Below are 17160 nucleotides of genomic sequence, written 5' to 3'. Positions count from 1 at the left end.
TACTCCACACTAGGGGTTTTTTCGAGGTACATAACTGTGTAAACATTGGGTGTTTAAATTTACTTTTTTGTGTGCATAAATTGTTAGAAGCTCAATTGTGTAAATTGTACATAGATTTCAGATTTAAATTTTTTGGCTATTCGGGAAAATTAAAATCTGGGTATAAAATTTACTAGCACATTAAACTGATTGTTGAGCTTCGAGAATTTAACACTCCAAGCACAATGTTCCATGCATTAGCCTTCACCGTGGCATTCCACCAAACCACCCGCTTTGTTGCCTCCTCAATGATGTTAGTAAAAAATGCCATGCAGTTCAAAAACTTCTTCAAAGGCCTGCTCTCCATGAATGTGCTCCTAAGCGCTTCAACATGCTCCTAAGCATCCTTTAATGTTTGCTCAAACCACCTAGGATTCCTAATAAAATTGGAAGGAGCTACTAACTCCTCCCCACTTGAATATTGACACCTTGAACTAGAAGTCTTTGAATGTTGTTCTCGCTTTCGAGCCTCCTACTCCTTGTCTCTGTAACTGCTAGTGGCAACTTAGGAGACTTTCTAGATGTCAAGTTCTCCTTAAGCTCAACATCTCTACTCACATTTGTCTTCCTTTGTACTTGCATGAAGATATTGTAAGCTTTTGAGGTCTCATTGTATCCAACAAATATCCCCTTCTCTCCTGAAGACTCCAAGTTCGTCTTCTTCTCCACATGCACATGAATGTACATTGGAAAACCAAAGATCCTTAAATGTTCTATCTCTTGCTTCACCCCAATGAATGCCTCCTTTGGATTACTGTCCCCCAATATCTTGTGAAGACTCATGTTCTGCACATGCATTGCAGTGTTACACACTTTTGCTCGAAGAAACATAAGCAAATCTTGGTCATGTATCATAGCCTTCGTTGAGCCAATGATGGACCACTTTTTCTCTCTGCAACCCTGTTTTACTAAAGGTTGTACGAGATTGTCAACTCCCTCTTAATACTTGCATCGGGAAAATCCTTTTAAGTCATAAATGTGTGCTCACCCCCATTATCTGACCTCAAGGCCTTGATCTTCTTTTCTATGTAGTTCTCCACTTGGGCCTTGAACTCCCAGAATCATCTTAATACCTCATCCTTGGTCTTCATGAAAAGATCCAAGTTTTCCTGGAATAATCGTTAATAAACATGATATAGTACAACACTTCCTGTATTAATGCCACTGACATTAGTCCACATACATTTTGATTTGAATGAATGAGATCCAGGATCCCTTTGGACCTATTCTTGTTGCTAAAAAAAGTAGCCTTGGCATTCTTGCTAGGTGCACACCCTTTGCACATGCCCTACTGCTCAACACTGAACTTTGGGGGACCAATGAAAATCTCTGTCAAGATTGGCAATGCTCTGTAGTGCAAATGTCCCATCCTCTTGTGCTAAAACTTGCATAATTTTCCATTGTCATGTATCAAAGCCAAAATAGGTTTGAAACCTATATAAGTTGCCCTATCTAACCCCGATGGCGACCATTGTGTCTAGGCTATAATCCTTTGTACAATGAGCAATTTCCCATTCCTAAGCATGACTATATATCCCCTGTCCTCCATCATTGATACTAAGAGCAAGTTCTTCTTCATCCCTAGTACATACCACATGTCCTTGGCCTCCAATGTTCCTCTTGACTTGAGCATGAACTTAATGGTTCCCTCTCCCTTCACTACATACTTGGCATCACCACCAAGCTCCACATTAATCCCTGAGTTTTTCTTCGTTAGACTACTAAACCACTCCCATGCTTTTGTGATATGATGTGATGCACCATTGTCCACATACCAAGCACTCTTGGTGATGGTGTTCATAGATAGACAAGAGAATAATGAGAAGCCCTCAAATTTCGTTGCAAACTCATCAAGATGTACCTTTGTTGATGTTGTTGTTTGTTGTGACTTCCCCTTCCCTTTCTTCTCCAAACACTCTGATGCTTAATGCATATTCTTGCGGCACATGAAACACTTGAGCTTGCTCAAGTATTTCTTCTTCCCCGATTGTGATCCCTCATTGTTAACCTTGGAACCCTTCCATTTTCTCTTATTAGCTTAACTGACCAAGGCCAAGTCCTCCTCTCCATCTCCTTGCATGCTAGCCTTAGACTCCATCTCATGGCTTGCCTTTCTTCTTCCCCGACCTGTAGATAGACAACAAAACAATGAGAAGTCCTTCTCGAACTTTGCTACAAACTCATCAAATTGTACCTTTGTTGATGTCGTCTAGTGCAACTTCCCATTCCCCTTCTTATCTGAACACTGTGATGCATAATGCCCATTCTTTTGACAAATGAAGCACTTGAGCTTGTTTGTGCCTTTCTTCTTCCCCAGTTGTGATCCCTCACCATTACCCTTGGTGATTTGTAAACTACCGTGGATATTCCACTAGACAGTTCATCACGATAGATCAAATAAAATTATACTTAATAATGCAAAATCTACACTTTTGAGGGTTTATTTCTCTTTAGATTTATGGTTTCGTAAAGTATTGTTTATTGCACATGCATGCAAATTATAATTATGCAAAAAATAGAGAACAACGAAATAAAAATTCACAAACCATGATTACCAAAAGAGATAACCTGAAAAACCCTTACGAGAGAAAACCCAGCTAGACGGTGAAGTCGCTCTACTCTCTTTCTCTAAATAGAAAATAGCTGCAAGTAAAAAGTAAGGCTTGGGGCCTGTGGGCTACTACAGGACACAAATCCTCTCTATGTGCTCTCTCCCTATCCCTCTCAGCTACTTTGCTCATCTATGGAACAAGATGCATGCCAAGAACATGGAGTCCCTTTTCTTCCTAGTGGCATGATTATAACATAGCTTGATAGCCTACTAGTGGTTAAATTTGACTCCAACTCTTAACTAGAGTTACAATATTGCCTCTTCTAGAGTCTTCGTCATCATGATCACATGCTTAGTCCCTTTTCCATGAATAATGAGGGTTGACATGGCATCCTCTCTAACAGGCGATTCTTGCGTCGTTGGAAAGGTCTTTGTGTGTAGAATAGGTATGAAAGGTGTGGCCCTAAACCAACAAAGTTTCACACCCCAAAAAAAGTCATTTTATGGCTCAAAATTTTCTCGGATGGTTTCATACCCCAATTTGCCAAAATGGGTTCTTCTTGTAAAAATGGTACTGTGAGTTGATTCCTCCACTTCTCCCGCTTTGAAAGCAATGAGATGGATGAAAAACAATATAATAGTCCAATTTGGATCACAAAGCCCCATTTTGGGAGGCTTATGGTCCCCAAAAGCTTCTAATGAGGTGAGAAAATTTTTCCTCCACCTCTCGAGTGTACCATTTAGCCTTTGCCTGTCAGTTGTCCTTTCAACCTAATCTGCCAAAGGTCATGCTACCCTTGTCTCATAATTTTGGACCTCCTCTACAAAATTGTATCTTTTGTCAACTCCACATGAGAATCAAGGGCCAATTCCTCTATTGAAGGTAGGATTTGTTCCTCTTTCTGATCTAACATGGAAGGCTCATAGAGTTTTAGATTCTCTACATTCAAAACTGATTAAATGCACATGTAGGGGGGTATATTGAGTCAATAGCCATTATCTCCCACCTTTTCTAGTATTTCAAAGGGACCATATCACATAGCCTTGGTTTTCCTACCAAGGCCTTGTAGCCTCTTCTTGTTCAATTGTAACCATATTCTGTCTCCAACCTTAAATGACTTCTCTATTTTGTGTTGATCATTCTTGGCTTATATTTTTCTTGTGACTTCTACAATGTTTGTTGTACCCATATGCAATATCCAAAGGTGAAGGTGGCAAATATCCAAAACAAATTTCAAATGGGGGTATACCAATAAAAGTGTGGACTACTCTATTACAAGAGTGTTGCATATAGACTACATTTTCATCCCAGGTCTTTAGATGCTTCTAATTGTAACCCGTCAAATGTTGCATCAAAGTCATGTTGACTACTTCTATCTGTTCATTTGTTTGTGGATGGAATGTTGTAGACCTCTTTATAGCTTCATGCCTATCATCTCCCACAATGTAATCCAGAATGCACTAAGAAATCTTGTGTCCCTATCTAAAACGACACCCCTCAGTGTCCCTAGGTGCACCCAGACCTATCCAAAGAACAAGTTTGTTGCTTCTTGTCCACTGATGTTTTTTTACAGGGCATCAAAACACACATCTTGTTGAACCTGTCAACTACCACGAACAAGTAGCCATGTCCCTTCCTGATTGTTGGTAAACCTCCCACAAAGTCCATGGAAATGCTTTCCCAAGGATGACTAGGTACACGTAAGAGATGATATAGACCCTATTTCCTATTACTAGGCTTGTTATTACAACAAAGCATGTTTCTTCTTATGAACCTAGCTACCTGCTCTTGCATCATGGGCCAAAGTGCCCAACAACCTTCAAGGTGTAAGCCTCTTTAATCAACTACAATCACTCACCTTTGGGAACAGATAATGTATTCAACTTGTAGAGTAACCCATCCTAGAGATGGTAGTCAATTGTGTTGTCATTGTCGTGCGCATGACTCTAGCTCTACAATTGTTGAAACACCTTATTAAATATGCCTCTTTGTATGCTTCATGGGTAAATGGCTCCATGGATGTGGATGACCTTGAAAGCATGTCGACCAACTTGTTTGTGTTGTGCTTCTTATACTTGATCAATAAATTAAACTATTCTAGAAACCCCATCCACTTGTAATGCCTTGTTTGTTGTAGCTTACTTTGGTCCTACAGTACTGAAGTGGCTAGATATCCGTGTGAATAACTGTTTCCTTTCCCATCAAATAGTGTTCCCACTTCTTCACAACTTGCACCAAGGCATAAAGCTCCTTGGTGTAGGTAAGGTAGTTAAGAACTACCTCATGAAATACTTCAAAATGGTAGCATACAGTTCTTCATTCCTGCATCAAGACTGCTCCCATAGCATACTGACTCACATACGTTTCCACTTTGAAGGGTTGTTGCAAGTTTGAAAATGCCAAAATTGGTGTTTGACTGATCTTCTTCTTTAGCTCCTCAAAGACCCTCTACTGACCCTTTCCCCATTGAAAACTCTTCCCACTCGTTATTACGACATGGAGTGGCGCTACTACTAAAAAAGAGGCTATGAACTTGCTCAAATAATGTGCTACCCCCAACTCTTAACTTCAAAAGCATTTGTAGGTACCAAGCACTTCATGATGGCTTCCATCTTGGCAAGATCTATTTTCACCTCTCCTCCACCTATCACATATCCCAGATACACCAAAGACTATTGTGCAAACTCACATTTCTTGAGATTTGCCAGCAGCTAGTGCTTTTTTAATGTCTCCAACACCTGGTGTCAAATGTGAGATGTGCTCCTCTCAGGTAGCACTATATAGTATATACCAGTGTATCATCCAAATAGACAATAACAAATTAATCTATTATTCACCTTTGTCCTGAGGATGAACCACATTAGTTGGTTCGAAACGTCGACCAAATCCTAATGATGTGATTAATGCAAAAGACATTCTCATTTACAATATGGATCACAAAAGTTTGAGATCTAACAAATTAATCTATTGAAGGACACAATATATCATTCATTAACCTCATAAATGTAGTTGGTGCATTGCATAAGACAAATGGCATGACTGACCACTCATACAAACCTCACCTGGCTTTGAAGGTGGTCTTCCAAGTATCTTCGTCTCTAACTCAAACATGGTTTTATCCAAACTTCAAGTATAGCTTGGTGAAGTATTTCACTTGTTGCAACTAATCCAGAAAATCATTTATTTTGGGCAAGAAGTACATGTTCTTGAGTATGATCTTGTTCAACGCCCTATAATCTATATACATTCACCACGTCCCATCCTTCTTTGGCACAATTATGATGGGTGACCCACATGGTGATGTACTTAGTCGAAGGACAACATATTCTAGTAATTGTTGCAATTGTTTCTTCACCTCACTTCTATAACAAACGGTATGAACAACCCAATATTTGGCAATGGGAAGTCTGACAAAACTTGGAACTCGTGCTCCACTTCCCTCTTAGGTGATATCCCTTTAGGCTCCTAGAACACATCCCTGTATGCTTGTAGCAACACTTCCTGTTGTTGTTTTTGTCTTTTAGTACACCCCTTGAGGGATGCCTTTGCTCTTACTGACTCTTCTACAAACTAATTTTCTCTTAAAAATAGTAAAACAAACTTCTTGCTAGAACTGATCAATTTCTTAGCTTGGTTGGCAATTACCAACGAAATTTTCGACTTGCCTTTGTGTGCATTTCTGGTGAACGATTTTCCATTCTTTACACGTTGGTACTAGTTGGCTCTCTGCATAAATTTTGCATCATGCATGTACATGTAGGGACTTCCAAACACCACTCTGCATACATCAGCGAAAACTACATCTAATTCTACTTCATCAATAAAATCAACACTAATAACAAATCGAATTTTGCATTGTTTCGTTACTTTTATATCTTCTCATCATCATTTACCCATCCCAATGGATATGAGCTTGGATGATCACGAACTTCCAATCCCAATTTGTTGACCAACTCTACTGCAATGAGATTCGTCTGTGATCCTAAGTCAAATAGATTTGTTGCCCAGCTCTACTGCAATGAGATTCGTCTGTGATCCTGAGTCAAATAGAGCATCAATCTTGGTTTTTTTAACATGTATCTTCATTTGGAAGACATTGGTCTCTTCGTTCTCTTCCTGTTGTTGAGGCCTACTCAAATTCACCTCCTTTTGCATTGATGTATAGACAATCTTCTCATCCACGACAGAGTTGCTTTCAACTTGGTTGCTCGAATCAGTGGCAATGAGATTCTTCTTCTTATTATATTTCTCTTTATTCTTCAGGTTAAGCTCTGGATGCAACTTCCAACACTTCTCCTTTGTATGTCTACCAATGCTACAGTGGTTGCAGTTGTTGCTAGGGTCTCCACATTGTATGTTGTGGCTGCAATATTTTTATCTTTTCCCCCTTTCCACTTCTTCTTCCCTTCCTTAGAAGTGTCCTAGTGCTCCTTCTGCTTTAATCGACTTGATTGTCTTTCTTCAAGCCTATGTTTTCAAAAGTTATGCTTGCACACAAGCCTCATCCACTAATCTAGGCTTGAACAACATCAATAGCTTTTGCAAATGGTTGTGCAAACACCCGGACACTTGAGAAGTATATCTGGGTTCTTTGGAAAGATACCCAACAAAATGACCATCTTTGTACACTCTATGGTGTACTCCTGTACACTGCCCCTACGTCTGGCTGAAGTAGTGCCATCAGATCCACTGGTCCTCTACATAACTAATAGGGTAAAATTGTGACTTTATGAGGGTTTTAAAGTCTTCCCACTTAATCATTGGAAGATCTCTCTCCAACCTCAAGGACTTTGTGGGGCTTTCCCACCAAGTTAGGGCATGGCCTTCTAATTTCAATCGCGCAAATAAAATTCTTTGTTCTTCCTCTAAATGATGAACACTAAAAAAATTTAGTTGTTACAACCAATGATTTAGCTTCAGAGCGTCGATCTCACCTTGGTATGGATTGATATCAACCTTTGCTTCCATTTTAAACAAGGATTGTAAATGATTCACAACACTCGAACTGGGTGGATCTTTTTTGGGTTCTTTCTATGACTCCTTTATTTCTTCTTCCCAATCTTTTGATCTCCCCTCTGATCAAACCTCTCCTCTCTATTAAAACCCACATCTTCTTCGAATAGTCCGAACTTATTGGTCAGGGATGCCATGATGAAACTCACATTAGGATTTACATCTGCAATTGTGCCTCCAACCATGAAAACCTCTCCTCTACAGAATCACGAGGGTTATTGACAAATTCCTCGACTATGACTATGGTTTTATGACTTTTGGCTTAGGCAATCTAGATCCCCTGCAAATCTCCACAATATACACAAAGAAACTTGCTATAATACCAAAATGATCCATAAAATGCCATGGGTATGCCATTGGATAGTTCGTCACAACAGATATGGTCAAATTATACTTAAAGATCCGAAATCTATACTTTTGAGGGTTTATTTCTCTTTAGATTTCTAGATCTATAGATCATTGTTTATTGTGTATGCATGCAATAATTATGCAAAAAATAGAGAACAACGAAATAAAGCTCACAAACCACAACTGACACAAAATATAATCTGGGAAACCCTTTTGGGAGAAAACCCAGTTGGAAGATGAGGTCACTTTCTCTCTTTCTCTAGATAGAAAATGGTTGCAAGCACAAAGAAGTAAGGCTTGTGGCTTGTGGGCTACTATAGTGCACAAATCCTCTTTGTGTGCTCTCTCCCTATCTCTCTTGAATACTTTGCTCATCTATGAAACAAAATGCACTCGAAAATAATGGAACCCCTTTTCTTCTTAGTTGTTTGGTTATAACAGCCTAATAGCCTATTATTGGTTAAATTTGACTCCAACTCTTAACTAGAGTTACAAATATTGGCGCTTGTAGAGTCTTTTCATCATGATTAGATGGCTAGCACCTTTTCCATGAATAACGGGGGCTGGCGTAGCATCATCTCGAATTATGGTGGCCAAAACTTGAAGCTCAACCTCTGACTAGCATAACTTCCACATATGGACTCTGATTAAGGCAATTCTTGTGCAGTTGGAAAGGCTTATGTCTGTAAAATAGGAAAAATGGTGCAGCGCTAATGCAGCAAAGTTTTACCCCCCAAAAAAAAAAATTGTTTGATGCCTCATAATGCTCCGAGAAGGTTTCAAACCCCAATTTGCCAAATTGGGTCACATCAGTAAAAATGGTCCTGAGATTATTTCTCCACTTTTTCCTCTCTGAAAGCATCGAGATTGATGACAAACAATATGATAATCCAATCAAATCACTTGGAACCCCTCTGCTTGCCCTTCTCGACCTGGCTTGTTAAGGCCATGTTCTCCTCTCCATCGCCTTTCTTGTTGGTCTTGCACTCTTCCCGAGCCTCTTCCTAGATGCAATCATCCCAAAGTTGTTCCTAGTTGGAAAGTTTTTCCCGAGCACAGACTCCCTTGGAAAATGTTTCCCATAGCTTGGTGAACCCAACCCATTCAACACCACATTATAGACGAGTTTTGACTCATCCACTCTCTCCACAATAGTTGCAAGCTAATTCCTTATTTGGTTGATCTTCATGAAATAGCTAGTAACATTATTAGACCTCAACATCTAGATCGATCTCGGCCTATTTCTCAAGAACATCACCCTATTCATGTTATCACTCTGGAGCGGGTCCACCAAAGCCATAAACATCTCTTTGCTTCACTACTTCTCTACCAAGTGTGGGATCAAATGATCCCGTACTTCATCCATGATTACCCTTTGGGCTCTTATGTCCTTTTTATGAGCCACCTTGAGTGTTGCATATATCAATGCAAGAACGACCTTTTTTGTAATCCCCCTAAGGTTATCAAACTTTAGAAGTAAGGTCACCCTCACCCTCTAGGATAGGAAGTTAGATGTTGTATCCAACCAATCTTCAAATCTGAGACTAGTTGTTGCCACTGCTAGATCTAAAAAAAACTATCATGTGCTAAGTCCTTCTAGTACCCACAAGAACAAGAAATTGCTTATGGTTTATAGATCTACTAATATCTCCTTGCATATCCGATAGATTTGTTGTAAATCTCTATGGATTTGTGTTTTGGTCCTTTAAAACGCCCTCAAAATTTTAATTTATGTCAAACCTTTGTTTACTACGGCCTCCCTCTCGCCCTCTAAAGAATGACCTCCACCAATCACTACAGATTGGTCTAATTTGTGCCTTTTCTGGTTGTATGGCCTACTATTGTCAACTTATACAGTGTTACTGTCACTTTTCTGCTTTCTTCCATCACCTCATACCTTGTTGACATCACTTTGTACCGTGGACGTACAGCTGGTACCATCACCGATAACATCACATATAGTTATTGTTGTCTCTCGTACTTCAAGTATGGTTGTTGTTGTCTCCCATATCGCACGCGCAGCTACTATCATCATTGTTTTATGCACATATGGTCACATTGTCACCCTGTGCTATGCACATACAACTGTTGTCATCACTTGTCACCCACACACATGCATGTAAGTATAGCATTCACATCACCTATACAACTTGTCCTACCATACGAACTACTATTGCAACTCTTGGACAGTACTCCTGCATGGACAGACTGCATGACTTCTGTGGATTTTCTATACAAAAAATAGCATAGTATCCCTTCAGTATGGAATTTAACACTGTTCTAACATTGACTTCTATGCAAAACTTAGAAATTGGCCTCCCTCTCAGAATGTAAGCTCTGATAAATTTCTTTAACCCTAACATCTAGCAAGTTATTTCCTAGTAAACCACTTGCTTTTAATTTTATTATTGTAGATTACTAAATAAATGCACTGCTAGAATTTTAACAAGTAAATAAATAATTAAAACAGTTGAAGCAAAATAGCCAACCTCATGCATGAACACAAAAAATTATACTCTTTAAATCTATTGCCCATTAACATTAGCTTTATAGCATACAAGGGCTTCCCTTCTTGGGAACTGAAGAAAATTACAAACAAGAAAACTTGGATTTTTTGCTTGAGGAAACCTATATCTGCTCAATCCTTTAATCTATGTGACTAATAGCTCACAAAAAATTATACTCTTTAAATCTATTGCCCATTAACATTAGCTTTATAGCATACAAGGGCTTCCCTTCTTGGGAACTGAAGAAAATTACAAACAAGAAAACTTGGATTTTTTGCTTGAGGAAACCTATATCTGCTCAATCCTTTAATCTATGTGACTAATAGCTCTCTCTCTCTCTCTCTTGCTTCCCCCTGATCTCTTCCTCTAGAATCTAGATTCTGCACACTTGGATGAATGTCCCTCTCCACCCAATCATTGAAATCCTCTCTATCTCACTGCCTTTGTGCTCACTTGATGTGTCTTCTCCCTTCACCTAGCCTTCCTTTTATAAGTTTGAGTTATTAACTGAATCTGCAAAACCCTAAACTCCAAATTGATTTACAGTTGAGATTAGATCTCAACTCACTTCAGAGCAATGATTGAGATTTATCTAATTCACTAATGCAAAACACCTTTGAATTTCATTAGACTAACTCACCTTTTCTTATAAAAAGAACTTACTTTAATAAATTCATTAATTAAAGTAATTTGCTAAGGTTAAAGGTCTTTGGATGAGTTCCACACATCTAGACACTTAGACTAGTGCAGAAGTACCTACCCGATGCTAATATCATCAACAAAAAGGCCATAACTCGCTTGTATAAGGAGCTCTAAAATCATTAAAAGGAGATCTCTTTTTTCGTGCTAACCATAAATGTAAAAAAATGAAGTGAGGTTGCCAAGAGAAAACCTAGGTTTACATGTATCACCAACAAAAAACAGAGCATATTCTTTGTTAATAACATTTCTAAGATTTGTTTCAATTGTAACGTATCTATATTGTTCCACATTTTCCAATTTAAACCTCCATAAATATTTTGTACTAACCTTTGAGTTTGTAGGTATATCATAGTTGATAACCATATCTACAGAAGGAATATCTAGCCCTCTGCTAGCAACATCAGTGCAGATAAGGATGTTACGCTCTCCAGCTTTGAACTTGTTTAGAGCTCCTATCCTTTTTGGCTGTGAATAGGAATTACTACAAATAGTTAGTAGGTGCATTGCAGTTACCAAAACACGATATCATTAAGAAAACATAGAACTGTTAAAACTTGACCAGTACAAAGCTATTCTGAATGAAAAAATGAACATAACCTGACTCATCTGCCCACTTATAGGAATGGCCTCAAGTCCAAGATTTCGAAGAATCAAAGCAATACGCCTTGTAGACTCACATGTGCGAGTGAAAACCATTGTAGTACTTCCAGACATCTCATTTAAAAGAAACACAAGATAGCAATCCTGTTTGATAAATATAAGGTTAAAAATGATAAGATACTCATTATAGAAGAAACTTTGTACATCTGTGTAATTTGTATACAATTTCAATTAATTCATACATATGGAAAATGGGAGCCTTAAAATCAGTTCATAGCATAGAATTTTTGGTAATAAATCATCAATTGAAGGATCAAACAGATGGCACAATATCAAAATAAGGAGAAACTTCAGGGGAAAATGTACATAAAAACATGCCATTCAGCAATGTAGATCCCTGTCTGAAGTATGAAAAGAAGAAAACATGAACCTTATGCTTAGCAGGAACGAAAAGATAATGCTGTTTCAACGTATCCACAGTTGAGTACTTTGAAGAAACCTCAACCTGAAGACATGCATCAAATAAAGGATGAGTGGATCACCTCATTGAATTTACATTGTTAAATAGTAGATGACAGCACATACAACAAGAAAACTAAAGATAATTGCAGTTTAGCAGATAAAGTGGAACGTATACCTCACTTGACATAGCATGATTAAAAATCATTGACATTCAGAGGCCTTATTAGATATGCATGTCATCACTATGTCTTACAGAATGAACTTGACATCAGACATTGCACAGAGAATTTTAAGACTACCTCACTAATGCTCTTACCTTTTCATATATTTGAACAATACAAACTCTACTATTAATAACTCAAAACTATATTAATGCCATTTCAACTAAAGGAAAAAGGGTTCACCTTTGCAGGATTCTTCAAACATGCTCTCTGAAGCTTAGCCACCTGCAGAACTTAAACAAGACAAATCTGGTTGATAGATCTCTTCATTGTTAAACTTGATAAAACAGAAACAAAGAATACATTTCTAATAAATGAAAAAACCTGATATGATACTGTAAAGAGACGCAACTTTTAAAGCAAACAAACAAGAAAAACTAAAGCACAGTTTATCTGATATATAACATGAAGAATGGCATACAAACATATATATATATATATATATATATATATAGTATATACACACACACATATACTAAAAGAGAGGAATAGACACCCACCCTCCAACCCACACCCTACACCAATAAAGTATTTCGTTTCATTTGTAAAATTCATCATTCTCTAGAGTCTAGCCTAAGGGGTTCACTCAACCAGCTGTCGCCAATGTTGCTAAGCATTTGGCTAGTTCTGTGCCAGCAGGCACCCCGTTCAAATCCCAAGTTAGGCACACTAGTCTATGCCAACATATTTATTACAGATGCCACCCACAAATGTGCGGAAGCATCCCTTGGGTTTCTCTCCAAGTTTTTCTTCGGAGAGAAAATTCACTCTGTCGAAAGCATATGACAGATTATAATTATAGTCGTGAAGATTTCAAGTCAACTGATGCCCTCCTAACTCTCTACATTGACCCCTTTTATTGATATCCAAGTGGATCGAACATCAAGTATTTCGGTATTTGGAGACTTTCTCATGCTGCAGGCTGCAGCATATCCTTTGCTGAATAAAAGAGAATGTCACAGAAAAGTTAAATAATCCCTGGAAAATCATATGCAAGGAAGCAAATTGGAACCAAAGGTTCATTCAAACTTAGTAAGTTGCATTGAATACAAAAACAACCGTTTGTTGTAGTGTTCACTGTTAACACTAATTATATTAAGGACTCATAATTAACAACTATTGATATTGAGGTTAGGGGTTAGGTGGTTTGACCACCATAATGACTTAGGGGTTGTTAAAAATTGTGAAGAGACACGACGAACAGCTTGGGGAGACATGTATTTGGTCAAGCATTAATTAAGTCTTTATTTTCTTCCATCATCACACTGACAGGCGCATCTCTAGACAGGTCCAGAGAACCACCCGTCAAACTTATGTCATAGGGTTCGTCAAATTCAAACTTTGAGGTTTGAATTTCGGTGAACCTCAAAATAAATGTTCAAATCTGTTTTGGCCGTTTTGGTTCGTTTAAGTTCACTTTTGCTTAATTGCAATATGGCATTGTCCGTCAAGGCTGAGCCCGACCATATGTCTGTTTAGCCTATAGACATCAGTTTGGTTGATCTTTTTCTTGGCCTCTGTTTGCATATGGCGTATACACCCTCTATTCACAAATAAAATTCCCTTTGTTAGCATATGTGTGCTATGTCAGCAAAATACACTCTGTTTGCTTGTTGACTTACAAAATGATCCACCAACATAATCCACCAGCATCATGGTATGTGTGTTGCCACTTTGGTGGTTGAATGATTCAGCGTTGACATTTTCATCGACAAATAAATCTGCCCAAGTCCTCGGTGTCATTTTCATTGACAAGTAAATCTGCCCAAGTCCTCGGTATTATTCTAATCTTTTTATCTATTATAGCTTTCAGTCTTTATTGGACTGAAGCCACGATATAACATTATTACATTTTAATCAATATAAAGGCTATAGATTTTACATTTTAATTAATATAAAAGCAGGTAGGTGGAGTTCCTTTGGTTGGAAATTCCTCCTTGAACCGCTTTCATCCACTATTAAATAAATCGATGTATTTTGTTTCTTTTCGCTCTAGTCTGATCCGTCCCCTCAACCTTATCAAATTCACTTAATTTTGTCATTCACATTCACTACTTGTAGATAAGATATGTGGGTATTTATTCCCTTGTAATGTATGGATTTGTATTTATGCAAATAAAATATTCTAATTTACATTGTTTCCTATGAAACAGGATTTGTCCCCCTGGCCCATCATGTCCCAAATCGGGCGAATCGGACACAATTCGGTCAGATTCGTGTCCTTCCGGTCGCGTCTGATCGGGACACGAATCCCAATTTTTGGACCACTGCGCAGCTTTAAAAGGCCAATTTGGCCATTCTAATCTCACATTCACTTTTCTTGTTGGTTGCGGCTTTGCTGTGGGTGTGTGGGAGCAAAGAGCAAAGAGTGTGGGAGCATTTTCAAGGAGATTCAAGCAAAAAGTAAGTGCATTTTCTCTCTATTTTTTTGCATTTTTATTACAACAGTTTGCATGTGCATTTCTTTTACAAATTTGTGCATTTTTTGTTTATTTTTTTACAGCATCCATGGCTCAATCAAAGGCAGCAGGGAAGGGGCGAAGGAAGGGGAAGAATGTCCCCATTGGAGATGCCCCTCCTGTCTCAATTTCATCAAGGTCTGCTGCAAGTGTTTCCTTTATTGCACACCAACACATCCAGTGCTAGAGCCAGTCACATTTGATGATGGTGATACTATAGAGGGGTCATCCTCCACACCAGCAAATGCAGAGATGACTTTGGATACAAGGGAGGAGGATGCAGCAGAGGGCAACAATGGTGACCATGATGATGAGTACAGTGATGCTGATTTTGATGATGAGGATTGATGACTCACGAGCTACCTACTGCCTTGAGGCTTGTTTACTTGTAGTTGTTTTGTATTTGCTATTTCTATTTACCATTGGCATTGCACTACCTATGTAACACATTTTGAATTTAATGACTTAATGAGAAAACTACAGTATCTTACTATCTTGTCTTTCTCCTATTGGATCATTGATGAATTGAATATGTATTATGATTTATCATTTATGTCACAATTGTATTTGTATGCATAATGTTGCTTTGTAAAACTTACATCTAGATGAAGATCTATGTTTGAATCAATGAATTTGTATGATAAATGAGAATTTGTGTAAGAAATATCTAATTTTCAATATATATATATATATATATATATATCGTATCTGAAAGTGTCATGTTTCGAGGGCTTAGCGTGTTTGTATCCGACACTTGAATCCTCGTGTCTTGTGTCCACATGTCAGGTGACTTAGATTGTTTCCGATTAACTTAAAGAAGTTTAGAAAAAAAAAACTCAAAAGTTGTTTCCTTGATCTCCTATATCGAATTTTGTGAAGCGAGTACAAGTATAATATTTATTATAATATTCTCTGATATTATAATATAAATTTATGATATTATTTAACAAGTAAATATGCATTTTAACATAAATAATTTTTATGATATAATTAAAAATAGGTGAATTGAATAATTTGTAATTTATGTAAGTTAAATTATATATATATATATAAATATATATATATATATATATATAGATATATATGTCAATTGACTACAGTAGAATCTAATGTCGAACCTCATTCGAACTTCATCGAAAAATTTGAATTTGAATCGAATTTAATCGTTGTCGAACACAAATTCAAACCCGAACCATGTGACATTGCATCAATTACCCCCCAGATTCGGCAAACCAACCAAGTTTTTATCTGAAGTTTCTTTCCTTCAACTTTTATGGTTAGGAGAGTGAAGGTTCCTTATTCCTACACCCCTCCAGGTCGTCAGCCATATCCCCTCATCCTTTGCCACTCCTCGGACAACATCATCTGCCATTGCATCAACCCTTACATGGTGATTGACAACTCCAACAATGACCCAGTATCTCTTGCACACCCACACCCCACGGGGCCCTCAGTCATTAGGACCAATAAGTGTTGACATTATCTCCATCTCTCACACTATCTCACCGTCGAGATCTCAAGTGTCGGGCCCTCTTATCGTATCACAACACTTAAACCATTGTTGTGTCCTTTGGTTAGAGTTATCAATTTGCTTAGCTAGGTTCTTAATTATGCTACACTCTTTTCACTTATTTTGCTTTAAGTATTAACATAGTTGTTTTTTCCAAACTCCAACATTGTATTAAAATTACATGTACCTTTTAGTCCCATTGACCTACTTTTTATTGAGAAAACTAGGGCATTAGCATTAGGTGATTTCTCTTCTATTAGTGACTGCTTGGGAATGCTTTTTACTTCTTTACATTATGATCTTCTTCTTGTTAGATTATTAGTGTTCTTCTTCATCAACCAGTCACCAATGCATGAACATAAATAGACAAGAGACACAGCATGTAGGTTATGAGACGGGCCAAAACCTCTCACTTTTTGAGAAGAAAAACGTGCACAAATTCTTCTTATAGAGATTCCAATTGATGAATACCAAGACCATGACCCTTGACCTATTAGCCACTCCAAGACCAAGCCACAAGTCCTCTTCCACCTTATCGATTACTCTCTCGATTTCTTCTACTTCAAATCTTGCATCATATGAGATCACTGTAGTTATATCAAACTGAGGTCATTGTAATGAACCTCTTCTTCAATAGTAGAACCGAATCCTTATGTCTGAGATAGTACCGAGACCTTCTTCAATACAGTATCACCAAGGCCTAGTCACATAATAGTGATCCTCTTCCTGAGAGGCACTAAATGCTTC

General features: G+C 37.9%; 1 protein-coding gene across 1 annotated transcript in view; it reads right to left on the bottom strand.

Moving 5' to 3' along the window:
- The window catches only part of LOC149138249 (DEAD-box ATP-dependent RNA helicase 10-like), a 263262-nt gene that overhangs the window by 4543 nt on the left and 241559 nt on the right, over positions 1–17160 (bottom strand). The window contains exons 5-8 of the mRNA XM_089450307.1: positions 12628–12669; positions 12192–12266; positions 11759–11905; positions 11489–11626 (exon numbers count right to left, since the gene is read on the bottom strand). Coding sequence (XP_089306433.1) covers positions 11489–11626; positions 11759–11905; positions 12192–12266; positions 12628–12669 — 402 coding nt within the window. The remainder of the gene's footprint in view (positions 1–11488; positions 11627–11758; positions 11906–12191; positions 12267–12627; positions 12670–17160) is intronic.

This window comes from Pinus tabuliformis, chromosome X (assembly GCF_031772625.1).
Source record: "Pinus tabuliformis cultivar Carrire ecotype Pingquan chromosome X, CPIR1, whole genome shotgun sequence".
Lineage (NCBI taxonomy): Eukaryota > Viridiplantae > Streptophyta > Pinopsida > Pinales > Pinaceae > Pinus > Pinus tabuliformis.
The sequence above is the reverse complement of the archived record's forward strand: the minus strand, read 5'-3'. Positions and strand labels throughout refer to the sequence as shown.